This window comes from Panulirus ornatus, chromosome 44 (assembly GCF_036320965.1).
Source record: "Panulirus ornatus isolate Po-2019 chromosome 44, ASM3632096v1, whole genome shotgun sequence".
In the NCBI taxonomy this organism is placed as follows: domain Eukaryota; kingdom Metazoa; phylum Arthropoda; class Malacostraca; order Decapoda; family Palinuridae; genus Panulirus; species Panulirus ornatus.
In genome coordinates this window covers 6,381,049-6,394,145 of record NC_092267.1, presented here as the reverse complement: position 1 = coordinate 6,394,145, position 13,097 = coordinate 6,381,049, and the positions used below count along the sequence as shown (strand labels likewise).

Sequence of the window (13,097 nt, the reverse complement as noted above, 5' to 3'; positions counted from 1 at the left end):
TTGTGATCAAGGACTGAATTGGTGTCCTGTGGGACGACCCTACACATCTCACCGCTGTATGGACGACCTCTGACTACGAGGATACGACCTACGGTCATGATGGCAGGACGACCCTCGAAGAACGACTGTTGGCGACCCCCATCTGGCTAGGACCACCTGACCGCTGTGCTCAAGGGTCGTACCGTCGTGCTCAAGGGTCGTACCGCTGCGCTCAAGGGTCGTTCCGCTGTGCTCAAGGGTCGTACCGCTGTGCTCAAGGGTCGTACCATTGTGCTCAAGGGTCGTACCGTTGTGCTCAAGGGTCGTACCGTCGTGCTCAAGGATCGTACCGCTGTGCTCAAGGGTCGTACCGCTGTGCTCAAGGGTCGTACCGTCGTGTTCAAGGGTCGTATTGCTGTGTTCAAGGGTCGTACCGTCGTGGTCAAGGCATACTTAGAAATCAAGTGTAAGTAGATGAAGAGCTGGAGGGAAATACAATATAAAACCAGCTGGGTTCTGGAACCCGGATATAATGGTTAACACGACCATAGCACCCGGAAATAAGGTCAATAAATGAGTTATTGCTGTGAGCTGGTGGTTCGAGGATAGACACGCACTCGGGCAGCAACACACTCAGGCAGCAACACACTCAGGCAGCAACACACTCAGGCAGCAACACACTCGGGCAGCAACACACTCAGGCAGCAACACACTCAGGCAGCAACACACTCAGGCAGCAACACACTCGGGCAGCAACACACTCAGGCAGCAACACACTCAGGCAGCAACACACTCAGGCAGCAACACACTCAGGCAGCAACACACTCGGGCAGCAACACACTCGGGCAGCAACACACTCGGGCAGCAACACACTCGGGCAGCAACACACTCGGGCAGCAACACACTCAGGCAGTAACACACTCAGGCAGCAACACACTCAGGCAGCAACACACTCAGGCAGCAACACACTCAGGCAGCAACACACTCGGGCAGCAACACACTCAGGCAGCAACACACTCGGGCAGCAACACACTCGGGCAGCAACACACTCAGGCAGCAACACACTCAGGCAGTAACACACTCAGGCAGCAACACACTCGGGCAGCAACACACTCAGGCAGCAACACACTCAGGCAGCAACACACTCAGGCAGCAACACACTCGGGCAGCAACACACTCAGGCAGCAACACACTCAGGCAGCAACACACTCAGGCAGCAACACACTCGGGCAGCAACACACTCAGGCAGCAACACACTCAGGCAGCAACACACTCGGGCAGCAACACACTCGGGCAGCAACACACTCGGGCAGCAACACACTCAGACAGCAACACACTCAGGCAGCAACACACTCGGGCAGCAACACACTCAGGCAGCAACACACTCAGGCAGCAACACACTCGGGCAGCAACACACTCAGGCAGCAACACACTCAGGCAGCAACACACTCAGGCAGCAACACACTCAGGCAGCAACACACTCGGGCAGCAACACACTCAGGCAGCAACACACTCAGGCAGCAACACACTCAGGCAGCAACACACTCAGACAGCAACACACTCAGGCAGCAACACACTCGGGCAGCAACACACTCAGGCAGCAACACACTCAGGCAGCAACACACTCAGGCAGCAACACACTCGGGCAGCAACACACTCAGGCAGCAACACACTCAGGCAGCAACACACTCAGACAGCAACACACTCAGGCAGCAACACACTCAGGCAGCAACACACTCAGGCAGCAACACACTCAGGCAGCAACACACTCAGGCAGCAACACACTCAGGCAGCAACACACTCAGGCAGCAACACACTCGGGCAGCAACACACTCAGGCAGCAACACACTCAGGCAGCAACACACTCAGGCAGCAACACACTCAGGCAGCAACACACTCAGGCAGCAACACACTCGGGCAGCAACACACTCGGGCAGCAACACACTCGGGCAGCAACACACTCAGGCAGCAACACACTCAGGCAGCAACACACTCAGGCAGCAACACACTCGGGCAGCAACACACTCAGGCAGCAACACACTCAGGCAGCAACACACTCAGGCAGCAACACACTCAGGCAGCAACACACTCGAGCAGCAACACACTCAGGCAGCAACACACTCAGGCAGCAACACACTCGGCAGCAACACACTCAGGCAGCAACACACTCAGGCAGCAACACACTCAGGCAGCAACACACTCAGGCAGCAACACACTCGAGCAGCAACACACTCAGGCAGCAACACACTCAGGCAGCTACACACTCAGGCAGCAACACACTCAGGCAGCAACACACTCAGGCAGCAACACACTCGAGCAGCAACACACTCAGGCAGCAACACACTCAGGCAGCAACACACTCAGGCAGCATCACACTCAGGCAGCAACACACTCAGGCAGCAACACACTCAGGCAGCAACACACTCAGGCAGCATCACACTCAGGCAGCAACACACTCGGGCAGCAACACACTCAGGCAGCAACACACTCAAGCAGCAACACACTCAGGCAGCAACACACTCAGGCAGCAACACACTCAGGCAGCAACACACTCGGGCAGCAACACACTCAGGCAGCAACACACTCAGGCAGCAACACACTCAGGCAGCAACACACTCAGGCAGCAACACACTCGGGCAGCAACACACTCGGGCAGCAACACACTCAGGCAGCAACACACTCCTTACTCGTCCTCAAGGAGGCAGATGGAGGGGCGTGTGTGTATGTGGAGGGGGAGTGAGGGGTGGGTGATGGCTTCAGGGAGGGAGGGAAGGAGGGAGGGAGGGATGGAAGGAGGGAATGAGGGAGGGAGGGAAGGAGTGAGGGAGGGACCAGGTAACAGGAGAAAATGCCGTGGTGTGGTATGGCGCGGAAGGGAGGGAAGGAGGGAGTGAGGGAGGGAGGGAAGGAGGGAGTGAGGGAGTGAGGGAGGGACCAGGTAACAGCAGGAATGCCGTGGTGTGGTATGGCGCCGGAGGGAGGGCGCGGGAGGGAGGGCGCGGGAGGGAGGGTCGAACCCGACGACGTCAATGCCCTGGCCAAGGACCCTGCCCCTCATACCGCGCCCTCCCAGGCTCGACGACGAACAGGACCCGCGCGTACCCCCGTCCAGGGAGAGAGAGAGAGAGAGAGAGAGAGAGAGAGAGAGAGAGAGAGAGAGAGAGAGAGAGAGAGAGAGAGAGAGAGAGGACGAAAAGAGCAACATGATGGTGGATAGACAGGTGATTGATGGTGGATAGATGGGGACGAATGACGAAAATACGAGAAATCTATCCAGATGGGGGGGGGGTCTTGATCATCCCTCTGGCTCAGGGATAGGTAGAAGAATAGCCATCCCGGATATATATATATATATATATATATATATATATATATATATATATATATATATATATATATATAAATATATATATATATATATATATATATATATATATATATATATATATATATATATATATATATATATATATATATATCCAAATTGGGACGAATGGAACCCTGTGAACCAGCTGGTCAGAGGAAAAATATCTGCTGGAGAGGTGGGAGCATAAGTGGCTGGAGAGGTGTAGAGTAGTGGCTGGAGAGGTGTAGATTAGTGGCTGGAGAGGTGTGGAGGAGTGGCTGGAGTGGCGTGGAACAGTGGCTGGAGAGGTGTGGAGTAGTGGCTGGAGAGGTGTGGAGTAGTGGCTGGAGAGGTGTAGAAGAGTGGCTGGAGAGGTGTGGAGTAGTGGCTGGAGAGGTGTAGAGGAGTGGCTGGAGAGGTGTGGAGGAGTGGCTGGAGAGGTGTGGAGTAGTGGCTGGAGAGGTGTAGAGGAGTGGCTGGAGAGGTGTGGAGTAGTGGCTGGAGAGGTGTGGAGTAGTGGCTGGAGAGGTGTGGAGGAGTGGCTGGAGAGGTGTGGAAAAGTGGCTGGAGAAGTGCGAGCCACTGGATAGTATAGTGAAAATCATCATTTCAACACTAAGGGAATAATCATATATTACTATCTATAAGAACAATGTCAGTGACATCACTGGTGACCTCAGTGGCACCACTGGTGACCTCAGTGACATCACTGTTGACCTCAGTGGCACCACTGGTGACCTCAGTGGCACCACTGGTGACCACAGTGGCGGCAGTGGTGACCACAGTGGCGCCAGTGGTGACCTCAGTGGCACCACTGGTGACCTCAGTGGCGCCACTGGTGACCTCAGTGGCGCCAGTGGTGACCTCAGTGGCGCTACTGTTGACCTCAGTGGCGCCAGTGGTGACCACAGTGGCGGCAGTGGTGACCACAGTGGCGCCAGTGGTGACCTCAGTGGCGCCAGTGGTGACCACAGTGGCGCCAGTGGTGACCACAGTGGCGGCAGTGGTGACCACAGTGGCGCCAGTGGTGACCTCAGTGGCGCCAGTGGTGACCACAGTGGCGGCAGTGGTGACCACAGTGGCGCCAGTGGTGACCACAGTGGCGCCAGTGGTGACCACAGTGGCGCCAGTGGTGACCTCAGTGGTGATCAAGTGATAACAGTGGGTGTTGGTGCCTCCCCCGTACAGGAGATGACAGATAACGCGTCGAGCAACATTGTGTGTGTGGAGGACCAGCTCTTCGTCTCCTCCGAGACCTGCTACATCAGGAAGATAGACCCCAACACACTCGACACCAAGGAGAAGGTGAGCCACGCACTCTACTACTACCCCCTCGTGCTGCACCACGCACCTCATGCTGTGGTAGACCAGACACCTCACGCACCATGGTAGACCAGACACCTCACGCACCCCACACCATGGTAGACCACGCACCTCACACCATGGTAGACCACGCACCTCACACCATGGTAGACCACGCACCTCACACCATGGTAGACCACGCACCCCACACCATGGTAGACCAGACACCTCACGCACCCCACACCATGGTAGACCAGACACCTCACGCACTCCACACCATGGTAGACCACGCACCTCACACCATGGTAGACCACGCACCTCACACCATGGTAGACCACGCACCTCACACCATGGTAGACCAGACACCCCACACCATGGTAGACCACGCACTCCACACCATGGTAGACCACGCACCTCACACCATGGTAGACCAGACACCCCACACCATGGTAGACCACGCACTCACACCATGGTAGACCACACACCCCACACCATGGTAGACCACACACCCCACACCATGGTAGACCACGCACCCCACACCATGGTAGACCAGACACCCTATACCATGGTAGACCAGAAACACCACCCCATATAATGACACTGACCTGAAACACCAACCCATATAACAATGACCTGAAACATCACCCCATATAATAACAAGGACCTGAAACACCACCCCATATAACACTGACCTGAAACATCACCCCATATAATAACAAGGACCTGAAACACCACCCCATATAATGACAATGACCTGAAACACCACCCCATATAATGACACTGACCTGAAACACAACCCCATATAACAATGACCTGAAACATCACCCCATATAATAACAAGGACCTGAAACATCACCCCATATAACAATGACCTGAAACATCACCCCATATAATAACAAGGACCTGAAACACCACCCCATATAATGACAATGACCTGAAACACCACCCCATATAATGACACTGACCTGAAACATCACCCCATATAATGACACTGACCTGAAACATCACCCCATATAATAACAATGACCTGAAACATCACCCCATATAATGACACTGACCTGAAACACCAACCCATATAATGACACTGACCTGAAACATCACCCTATATAATGACTGACCTGAAACACCACCCTATATAATGACACTGACCTGAAACACCACCCCATATAATGACACTGACCTGAAACATCACCCCATATAATAACAATGACCTGAAACATCACCCCATATAATGACACTGACCTGAAACACTACCCTATATAATGACACTGACCTGAAACACCAACCCATATAATGACACTGACCTGAAACACCAACCCATATAATGACACTGACCTGAAAGACCCATATATGACACTGACCTGAAACACCAACCCATATAATGACACTGACCTGAAACACCAACCCATATAATGACACTGACCTGAAAGACCATCCTATATAATGACAATGACCTGAAACACCACCCTATATAATGACACTGACCTGAAACACTACCCTATATAATGACTGACCTGAAACCACCCTATATAATGACACTGACCTGAAACACCAACCCATATAATGACACTGACCTGAAACATCACCCTATATAATGACACTGACCTGAAACACCACTCTATATAATGACACTGACCTGAAACACCACCCTATATAATGACTGACCTGAAACACCACCCTATATAATGACTGACCTGAAACACCACCCTATATAACGACACTGACCTGAAACACCAACCCATATAATGACTGACCTGAAACACCACCCTATATAATGACTGACCTGAAACACCACCCTATATAATGACTGACCTGAAACACCACCCTATATAATGACACTGACCTGAAACACCACCTCATATAATGACACTGACCTGAAACACCACCCTATATAATGACAATGACCTGAAACATCACCCTATATAATGATAATGATCTGAAACATCACCCCATATAATGACAATGACCTGAAACATCACCCCATATAATGACAATGATCTGAAACATCACCCTATATAATGATAATGATCTGAAACATCACCCCATATAATGACAATGATCTGAAACATCACCCTAAATAATGACCTGAAACATCACCCCATATAATGACCAGAAACACCACCCCATATAATGACCTGAAACACCACCCTATATAATGACACTGAGTTGTGAAATACTTGTAACAAGTTAATTGCTGATCATATGTATGCCATGATCCACCTCGAGAAAGTGGAGGACATACAGAGTGTGTGTGTGTTTGTGTGTGTGTGTCATGCTCTTCGTCAACGCCACAGGTGGATCTGGGTAAGGTGATGGGCGTCAACTTCGCCTCCTCACACCCGATGACCGACTCCACCGGCACCACCTACAACCTGGGATGTTCCTTCCTCAGTGGTCCCAAGTACAACATCGTCAGGGTCCCACCCTCTAAGGACACCAGCCTCGCTGGTAAGTAATCCCCAGGTCCCAGGGACACACTAGCCTCACTGGTAAGTAATCCCAGGTCCCAGGGACACACTAGCCTCACTGATAAGTAATCCCCAGGTCCCAAGGAGACACCAGCCTCTCTGGTAAGTAATCCCCAGGTCCCAGAGACACACCAGCCTCACTGGTAAGTAATCCCCAGGTCCCAAGGAGACACCAGCCTCTCTGGTAAGTAATCCCCAGGTCCCAGAGACACACTAGCCTCACTGGTAAGTAATCCCCAGGTCCCAGGGAGACACTAGCCTCACTGGTAAGTAATCCCCAGGTCCCAAGGAGACACCAGCCTCACTGGTAAGTAATCCCCAGGTCCCAAGGAGACACCAGCCTCACTGGTAAGTAATCCCCAGGTCCCAGAGACACACCAGCCTTACTGATAAGTAATCCCCAGGTCCCAAGGAGACACCAGCCTCTCTGGTAAGTAATCCCCAGGTCCCAGAGACACACTAGCCTCACTGGTAAGTAATCCCCAGGTCCCAGGGAGACACTAGCCTCACTGGTAAGTAATCCCCAGGTCCCAAGGAGACACCAGCCTCACTGGTAAGTAATCCCCAGGTCCCAAGGAGACACCAGCCTCACTGGTAAGTAATCCCCAGGTCCCAGAGACACACCAGCCTTACTGGTAAGTAATCCCCAGGTCCTAGAGACACTAGCCTCGCTGGTAAGTAATCCCAGGTCCCAGGGACACACCAGCCTCGCTGGTAAGTAATCCCCAGGTCCCAGAGACACACTAGCCTCACTGGTAAGTAATCCCCAGGTCCCAGGAAGACACTAGCCTCACTGGTAAGTAATCCCAGGTCCCAGAGACACACTAGCCTCACTGGTAAGTAATCCCCAGGTCCCAAGGACACACCAGCCTTACTGGTAAGGAATCCCCAGGTCCCAGGGTGACACTAGCCTCACTGGTAAGTAATCCCAGGTGCCAAGGACACACCAGCCTCACTGGTAAGTAATCCCAGGTCCCAGGGACACACTAGCCTCACTGGTAAGTAATCCCCAGGTCCCAGGGACACACCAGCCTCACTGATAAGTAATCCCAGGTCCCAAGGAGACACCAGCCTCACTGGTAAGTAATCCCCAGGTCCCAGAGACACACCAGCCTCTCTGGTAAGTAATCCCAGGTCCCAGAGACACACTAGCCTCACTGGTAAGTAATCCCAGGTCCCAAGGGCACACCAGCCTCACTGATAAGTAATCCCAGGTCCCAAGGGCACACCAGCCTCACTGATAAGTAATCCCAGGTCCCAGGGACACACTAGCCTTACTGGTAAGTAATCCCAGGTCCCAGGGACACACCAGCCTTACTGGTAAGTAATCCCAGGTCCCAGGGACACACCAGCCTTACTGGTTAGTAATCCCAGGTCCCAAGGAGACACCAGCCTTACTGGTAAGTAATCCCAGGTCCCAGAGACACACCAGCCTCGCTGGTAAGTAATCCCAGGTCCCAGGGACACACTAGCCTCACTGATAAGTAATCCCCAGGTCCTAGAGACACTAGCCTCGCTGGTAAGTAATCCCCAGGTCCCAGGGACACACCAGCCTTACTGATAAGTAATCCCAGGTCCCAAGGACACACCAGCCTCACTGGTAAGTAATCCCAGGTCCCAGGGACACACCAGCCTCACTGGTAAGTAATCCCAGGTCCCAAGGACACACCAGCCTCACTGGTAAGTAATCCCAGGTCCCAGGGACACACCAGCCTCACTGGTACGTAATCCCAGGTCCCAGGGACACACCAGCCTCACTGGTACGTAATCCCAGGTCCCAAGGACACACCAGCCTTACTGGTAAGTAATCCCAGGTCCCAGGGACACACCAGCCTTACTTCTAAGTAATCCCAGGTCCCAGGGACACACCAGCCTCACTGGTAAGTAATCCCAGGTCCCAGGGACACACCAGCCTCACTGGTAAGTAATCCCAGGTCCCAAGGACACACCAGCCTCACTGGTAAGTAATCCCAGGTCCCAAGGACACACCAGCCTCACTGGTAAGTAATCCCAGGTCCCAGGGACACACCAGCCTCACTGGTACGTAATCCCAGGTCCCAGGGACACACCAGCCTCACTGGTAAGTAATCCCAGGTCCCAGGGACACACCAGCCTCACTGGTACGTAATCCCAGGTCCCAGGGACACACCAGCCTTACTGGTATGTAATCCCAGGTCCCAGAGACACACTAGCCTCACTGGTAAGTAATCCCAGGTCCCAGGGACACACCAGCCTTACTGGTAAGTAATCCCAGGTCCCAGGGACACACGAGCCTAAGGGCTCTTCTGGCCCATCTCCCTTCGTCATACCGCATCTAAGGGCTCCTCCCTCTCCCTCCTCCACCACTCTCCCTCCCGCTACATCACCTCTTCCTCCACCACCCCAGCTAACCTTGCTCCTTCTCTCTCCCCACTCCACCACCCCAGTTAACCCTGCTCCTCCCCTCTCCCTCCACCACCCCAGCAAACCCTGCTCCTTCCCTCTCCCCACTCCACCACTCCAGCTAACCCTGCTCCTTCCCTCTCCCCACTCCACCACCCCAGCTAACCCTGCTCCTTCCCTCTCCCCACTCCACCACCCCAGCTAACCCTGCTCCTCCCCTCTCCCTCCACCACCCCAGCTAACCCTGCTCCTTCCCTCTCCCCACTCCACCACCCCAGTTAACCCTGCTCCTCCCCTCTCCCTCCACCACCCCAGCTAACCTTGCTCCTTCCCTCTCCCCACTCTACCACCCCAGCTAACCTTGCTCCTTCCCTCTCCCCACTCCACCACCCCAGCTAACCATGCTCCTTCCCTCTCCCTCCACCACCCCAGCTAACCTTGCTCCTTCCCTCTCCCCACTCCACCACCCCAGCTAACCGTGCTCCTCCCCTCTCCCTCCACCACCCCAGCTAACCTTGCTCCTTCCCTCTCCCCATTCCACCACCCCAGCTAACCTTGCTCCTTCCCTCTCCCTACTCCACCACCCCAGCTAACCCTGCTCCTTCCCTCTCCCTCCACCCCAGCTAACCCTGCTCCTTCCCTCTCCCTCCACCACCCCAGCTAACCTTGCTCCTTCCCTCTCCCCACTCCACCACCCCAGCTAACCCTGCTCCTTCCCTCTCCCTCCACCACCCCAGCTAACCTTGCTCCTTCCCTCTCCCCACTCCACCACCCCAGCTAACCCTGCTCCTTCCCTCTCCATCCACCACCCCAGCTAACCTTGCTCCTTCCCTCTCCCCACTCCACCACCCCAGCTAACCCTGCTCCTCCAGTCTCCCTCCACCACCCTAGCTAACCCTGCTCCTCCCCTCTCCCTCCACCACCCCAGCTAACCCTGCTCCTCCCCTCTCCCTCCACCACCCCAGCTAACCCTGCTCCTCCCCACTCCACCACCCCAGCTAACCCTGCTCCTCCCCACTCCCTCCACCACCCCAGCTAACCCTGCTCCTCCCTCTCCCTCCACCACCCCAGCTAACCCTGCTCCTCCCACTCCTCCACCACCCCAGCTAACCCTGCTCCTCCCACTCCCTCCACCACCCCAGCTAACCCTGCTCCTCCCTCTCCCTCCACCACCCCAGCTAACCCTGCTCCTCCCCACTCCTCCACCACCCCAGCTAACCCTGCTCCTCCCACTCCCTCCACCACCCCAGCTAACCCTGCTCCTCTCCACTCCCTCCACCACCCCAGCTAACCCTGCTCCTCCCCTCTCCCTCCACCACCCACCCTGCTCCTCTCCCACTCCCTCCACCACCCCAGCTAACCCTGCTCCTCCCCACTCCCTCCACCACCCCAGCTAACCCTGCTCCTTCCCACTCCCTCCACCACCCCAGCTAACCCTGCTCCTCCCCACTCCCTCCACCACCCAGCTAACCCTGCTCCTCCCACTCCCTCCACCACCCCAGCTAACCCTGCTCCTCCCACTCCCTCCACCACCCCAGCTAACCCTGCTCCTCCCCTCTCCCTCCACCACCCCAGCTAACCCTGCTCCTTCCCACTCCCTCCACCACCCCAGCTAACCCTGCTCCTCCCCACTCCCTCCACCACCCCAGCTAACCCTGCTCCTCCCCACTCCCTCCACCACCCCAGCTAACCCTGCTCCTTCCCACTCCCTCCACCACCCCAGCTAACCCTGCTCCTCCCCACTCCACCATCCCAGCTAACCCTGCTCCTCCCTCTCCCTCCACCACCCCAGCTAACCCTGCTCCTCCTCCCCACTCCACCACCCCAGCTAACCCTGCTCCTTCCCCTCTCCCTCCACCACCCCAGCTAACCCTGCTCTTCCCCACTCCCTCCACCACCCCAGCTAACCCTGCTCGTCCCCACTCCCTCCACCACCCAGCTAACCCTGCTCCTGCCCCACTCCCTCCACCACCCCAGCTAACCCTGCTCCTCCCCACTCCACCACCCCAGCTAACCCTGCTCCTCCCCACTCCTCCACCATCCCAGCTAATCCTGCTCCTCCCCACTCCACCACCCCAGCTAACCCTGCTCCTGCCCACTCCCTCCACCACCCCAGCTAACCCTGCTCCTCCCCTCTCCCTCCACAACCCCAGCTAATCTTGCTCCTCCCCACTCCACCACCCCAGCTAACCCTGCTCCTCCCCTCTCCCTCCACCACCCCAGCTAACCCTGCTCCTGCCCACTCCCTCCACCACCCCAGCTAACCCTGCTCCTCCCCTCTCCCTCCACCACCCCAGCTAACCCTGCTCCTGCCCACTCCCTCCACCACCCCAGCTAACCCTGCTCCTCCCCACTCCCTCCACCACCCCAGCTAATCCTGCTCCTCCCCACTCCACCACCCCAGCTAACCCTGCTCCTGCCCACTCCCTCCACCACCCCAGCTAACCCTGCTCCTCCCCTCTCCCTCCACCACCCCAGCTAATCCTGCTCCTCCCCACTCCACCACCCAGCTAACCCTGCTCCTCCCTCTCCCTCCACCACCCCAGCTAACCCTGCTCCTCCTCTCTCACACCCAGCTAACCTGCCCTCCCACCACACCCAGCTAACCTGCTCTCCTCCCCACCCCACTACCTGCCTCCCCACTCCACCACCAGCTCGTCCTCCACTCCCTCACACCACCCCAGCTAACCTGCTCCTCCCCACTCCCTCCCCACCCCAGCTAACCTGTCCTCCCACTCCTCCAACCAGCTAACTTGCTCCTTCTACTCCCTCCACACCCCAGCTAACCCTGCTCCTGCCCACCCCTCCACCCAGCTAACCCTGCTCTCCACTCCCTCCACCCCAGCTAACTGTCCTGCCTCCTCCTCCAAACTACCTGCTCTCCCCATCCCACCACCCAGCATAACCCTGCTCCTCCCCACTCCACCACCCAGCTAACCTGCTCCTCCCATCCCTCCACCACCCCAGCTAACCTTGCTCCTTCTTATCCTCCCCACCCCAGCTAACCTGCTCCTCCCCCCTCCCTCCACCACCCCAGCTAACCCTGCTCCTCCCCACTCCTCCACCACCCCAGCTAACCCTGCTCCTCCCCACTCCCTCCACCACCCCAGCTAACCTTGCTCCTTCTTACTCCCTCCACCACCCCAGCTAACCCTGCTCCTCCCCCCTCCCTCCACCACCCCAGCTAACCCTGCTCCTCCCCACTCCCTCCACCACCCCAGCTAACCCTGCTCCTCCCCACCCCAGCTAACCCTGCTCCTCCCCACTGCCACAGGTTCTGACCCCTGGCTGAACGCACGCACGCTGGCCACCGTCAGTTCCAGCTGGAAGGCATGCTACAGCTACTACCACAGCTTCGGCCTGAGTGAGAATTACTTGGTCTTCCTGGAGCAGCCACTGCTCGTCAACACCCTGAAGCTGGCCACCTCTCAGCTCAAGAGCCGTTCTCTCAGCGACTGCTTTGAGTGGCACCCTCAGGAGAAGGTGGGTGTAGCATGGTGTGTACATGGGTGTCGCATGGTGTGTACATGGGTGTCGCATGGTGTGTACATGGGTGTCGCATGGTGTGTACATGGGTGTCGGAGAAGGTGGGTGTCGCATGGTGTGTGGGTGTAGCATGG

General features: G+C 56.2%; 1 protein-coding gene and 1 long non-coding RNA gene across 19 annotated transcripts in view; one reads left to right on the top strand and one right to left on the bottom strand.

Annotated features, from left to right (window-relative positions):
• LOC139762809 (uncharacterized) overlaps positions 1–13,097 on the bottom strand; it is a 171,212-nt gene that overhangs the window by 121,448 nt on the left and 36,667 nt on the right. The window lies entirely within an intron of this gene.
• The window catches only part of LOC139762688 (carotenoid-cleaving dioxygenase, mitochondrial-like), a 67,476-nt gene that overhangs the window by 42,908 nt on the left and 11,471 nt on the right, over positions 1–13,097 (top strand). For all 18 annotated transcript variants that reach the window (XR_011715770.1, XR_011715762.1, XR_011715769.1 and 15 more), the window contains exons 4-6: positions 4,514–4,630; positions 6,922–7,075; positions 12,752–12,960. Coding sequence is in view for 1 of the 18 variants with exons in the window: in XM_071687649.1 (XP_071543750.1) it covers positions 4,514–4,630; positions 6,922–7,075; positions 12,752–12,960 (480 nt within the window). In the remaining 17 variants the exon portion in view is untranslated. The remainder of the gene's footprint in view (positions 1–4,513; positions 4,631–6,921; positions 7,076–12,751; positions 12,961–13,097) is intronic.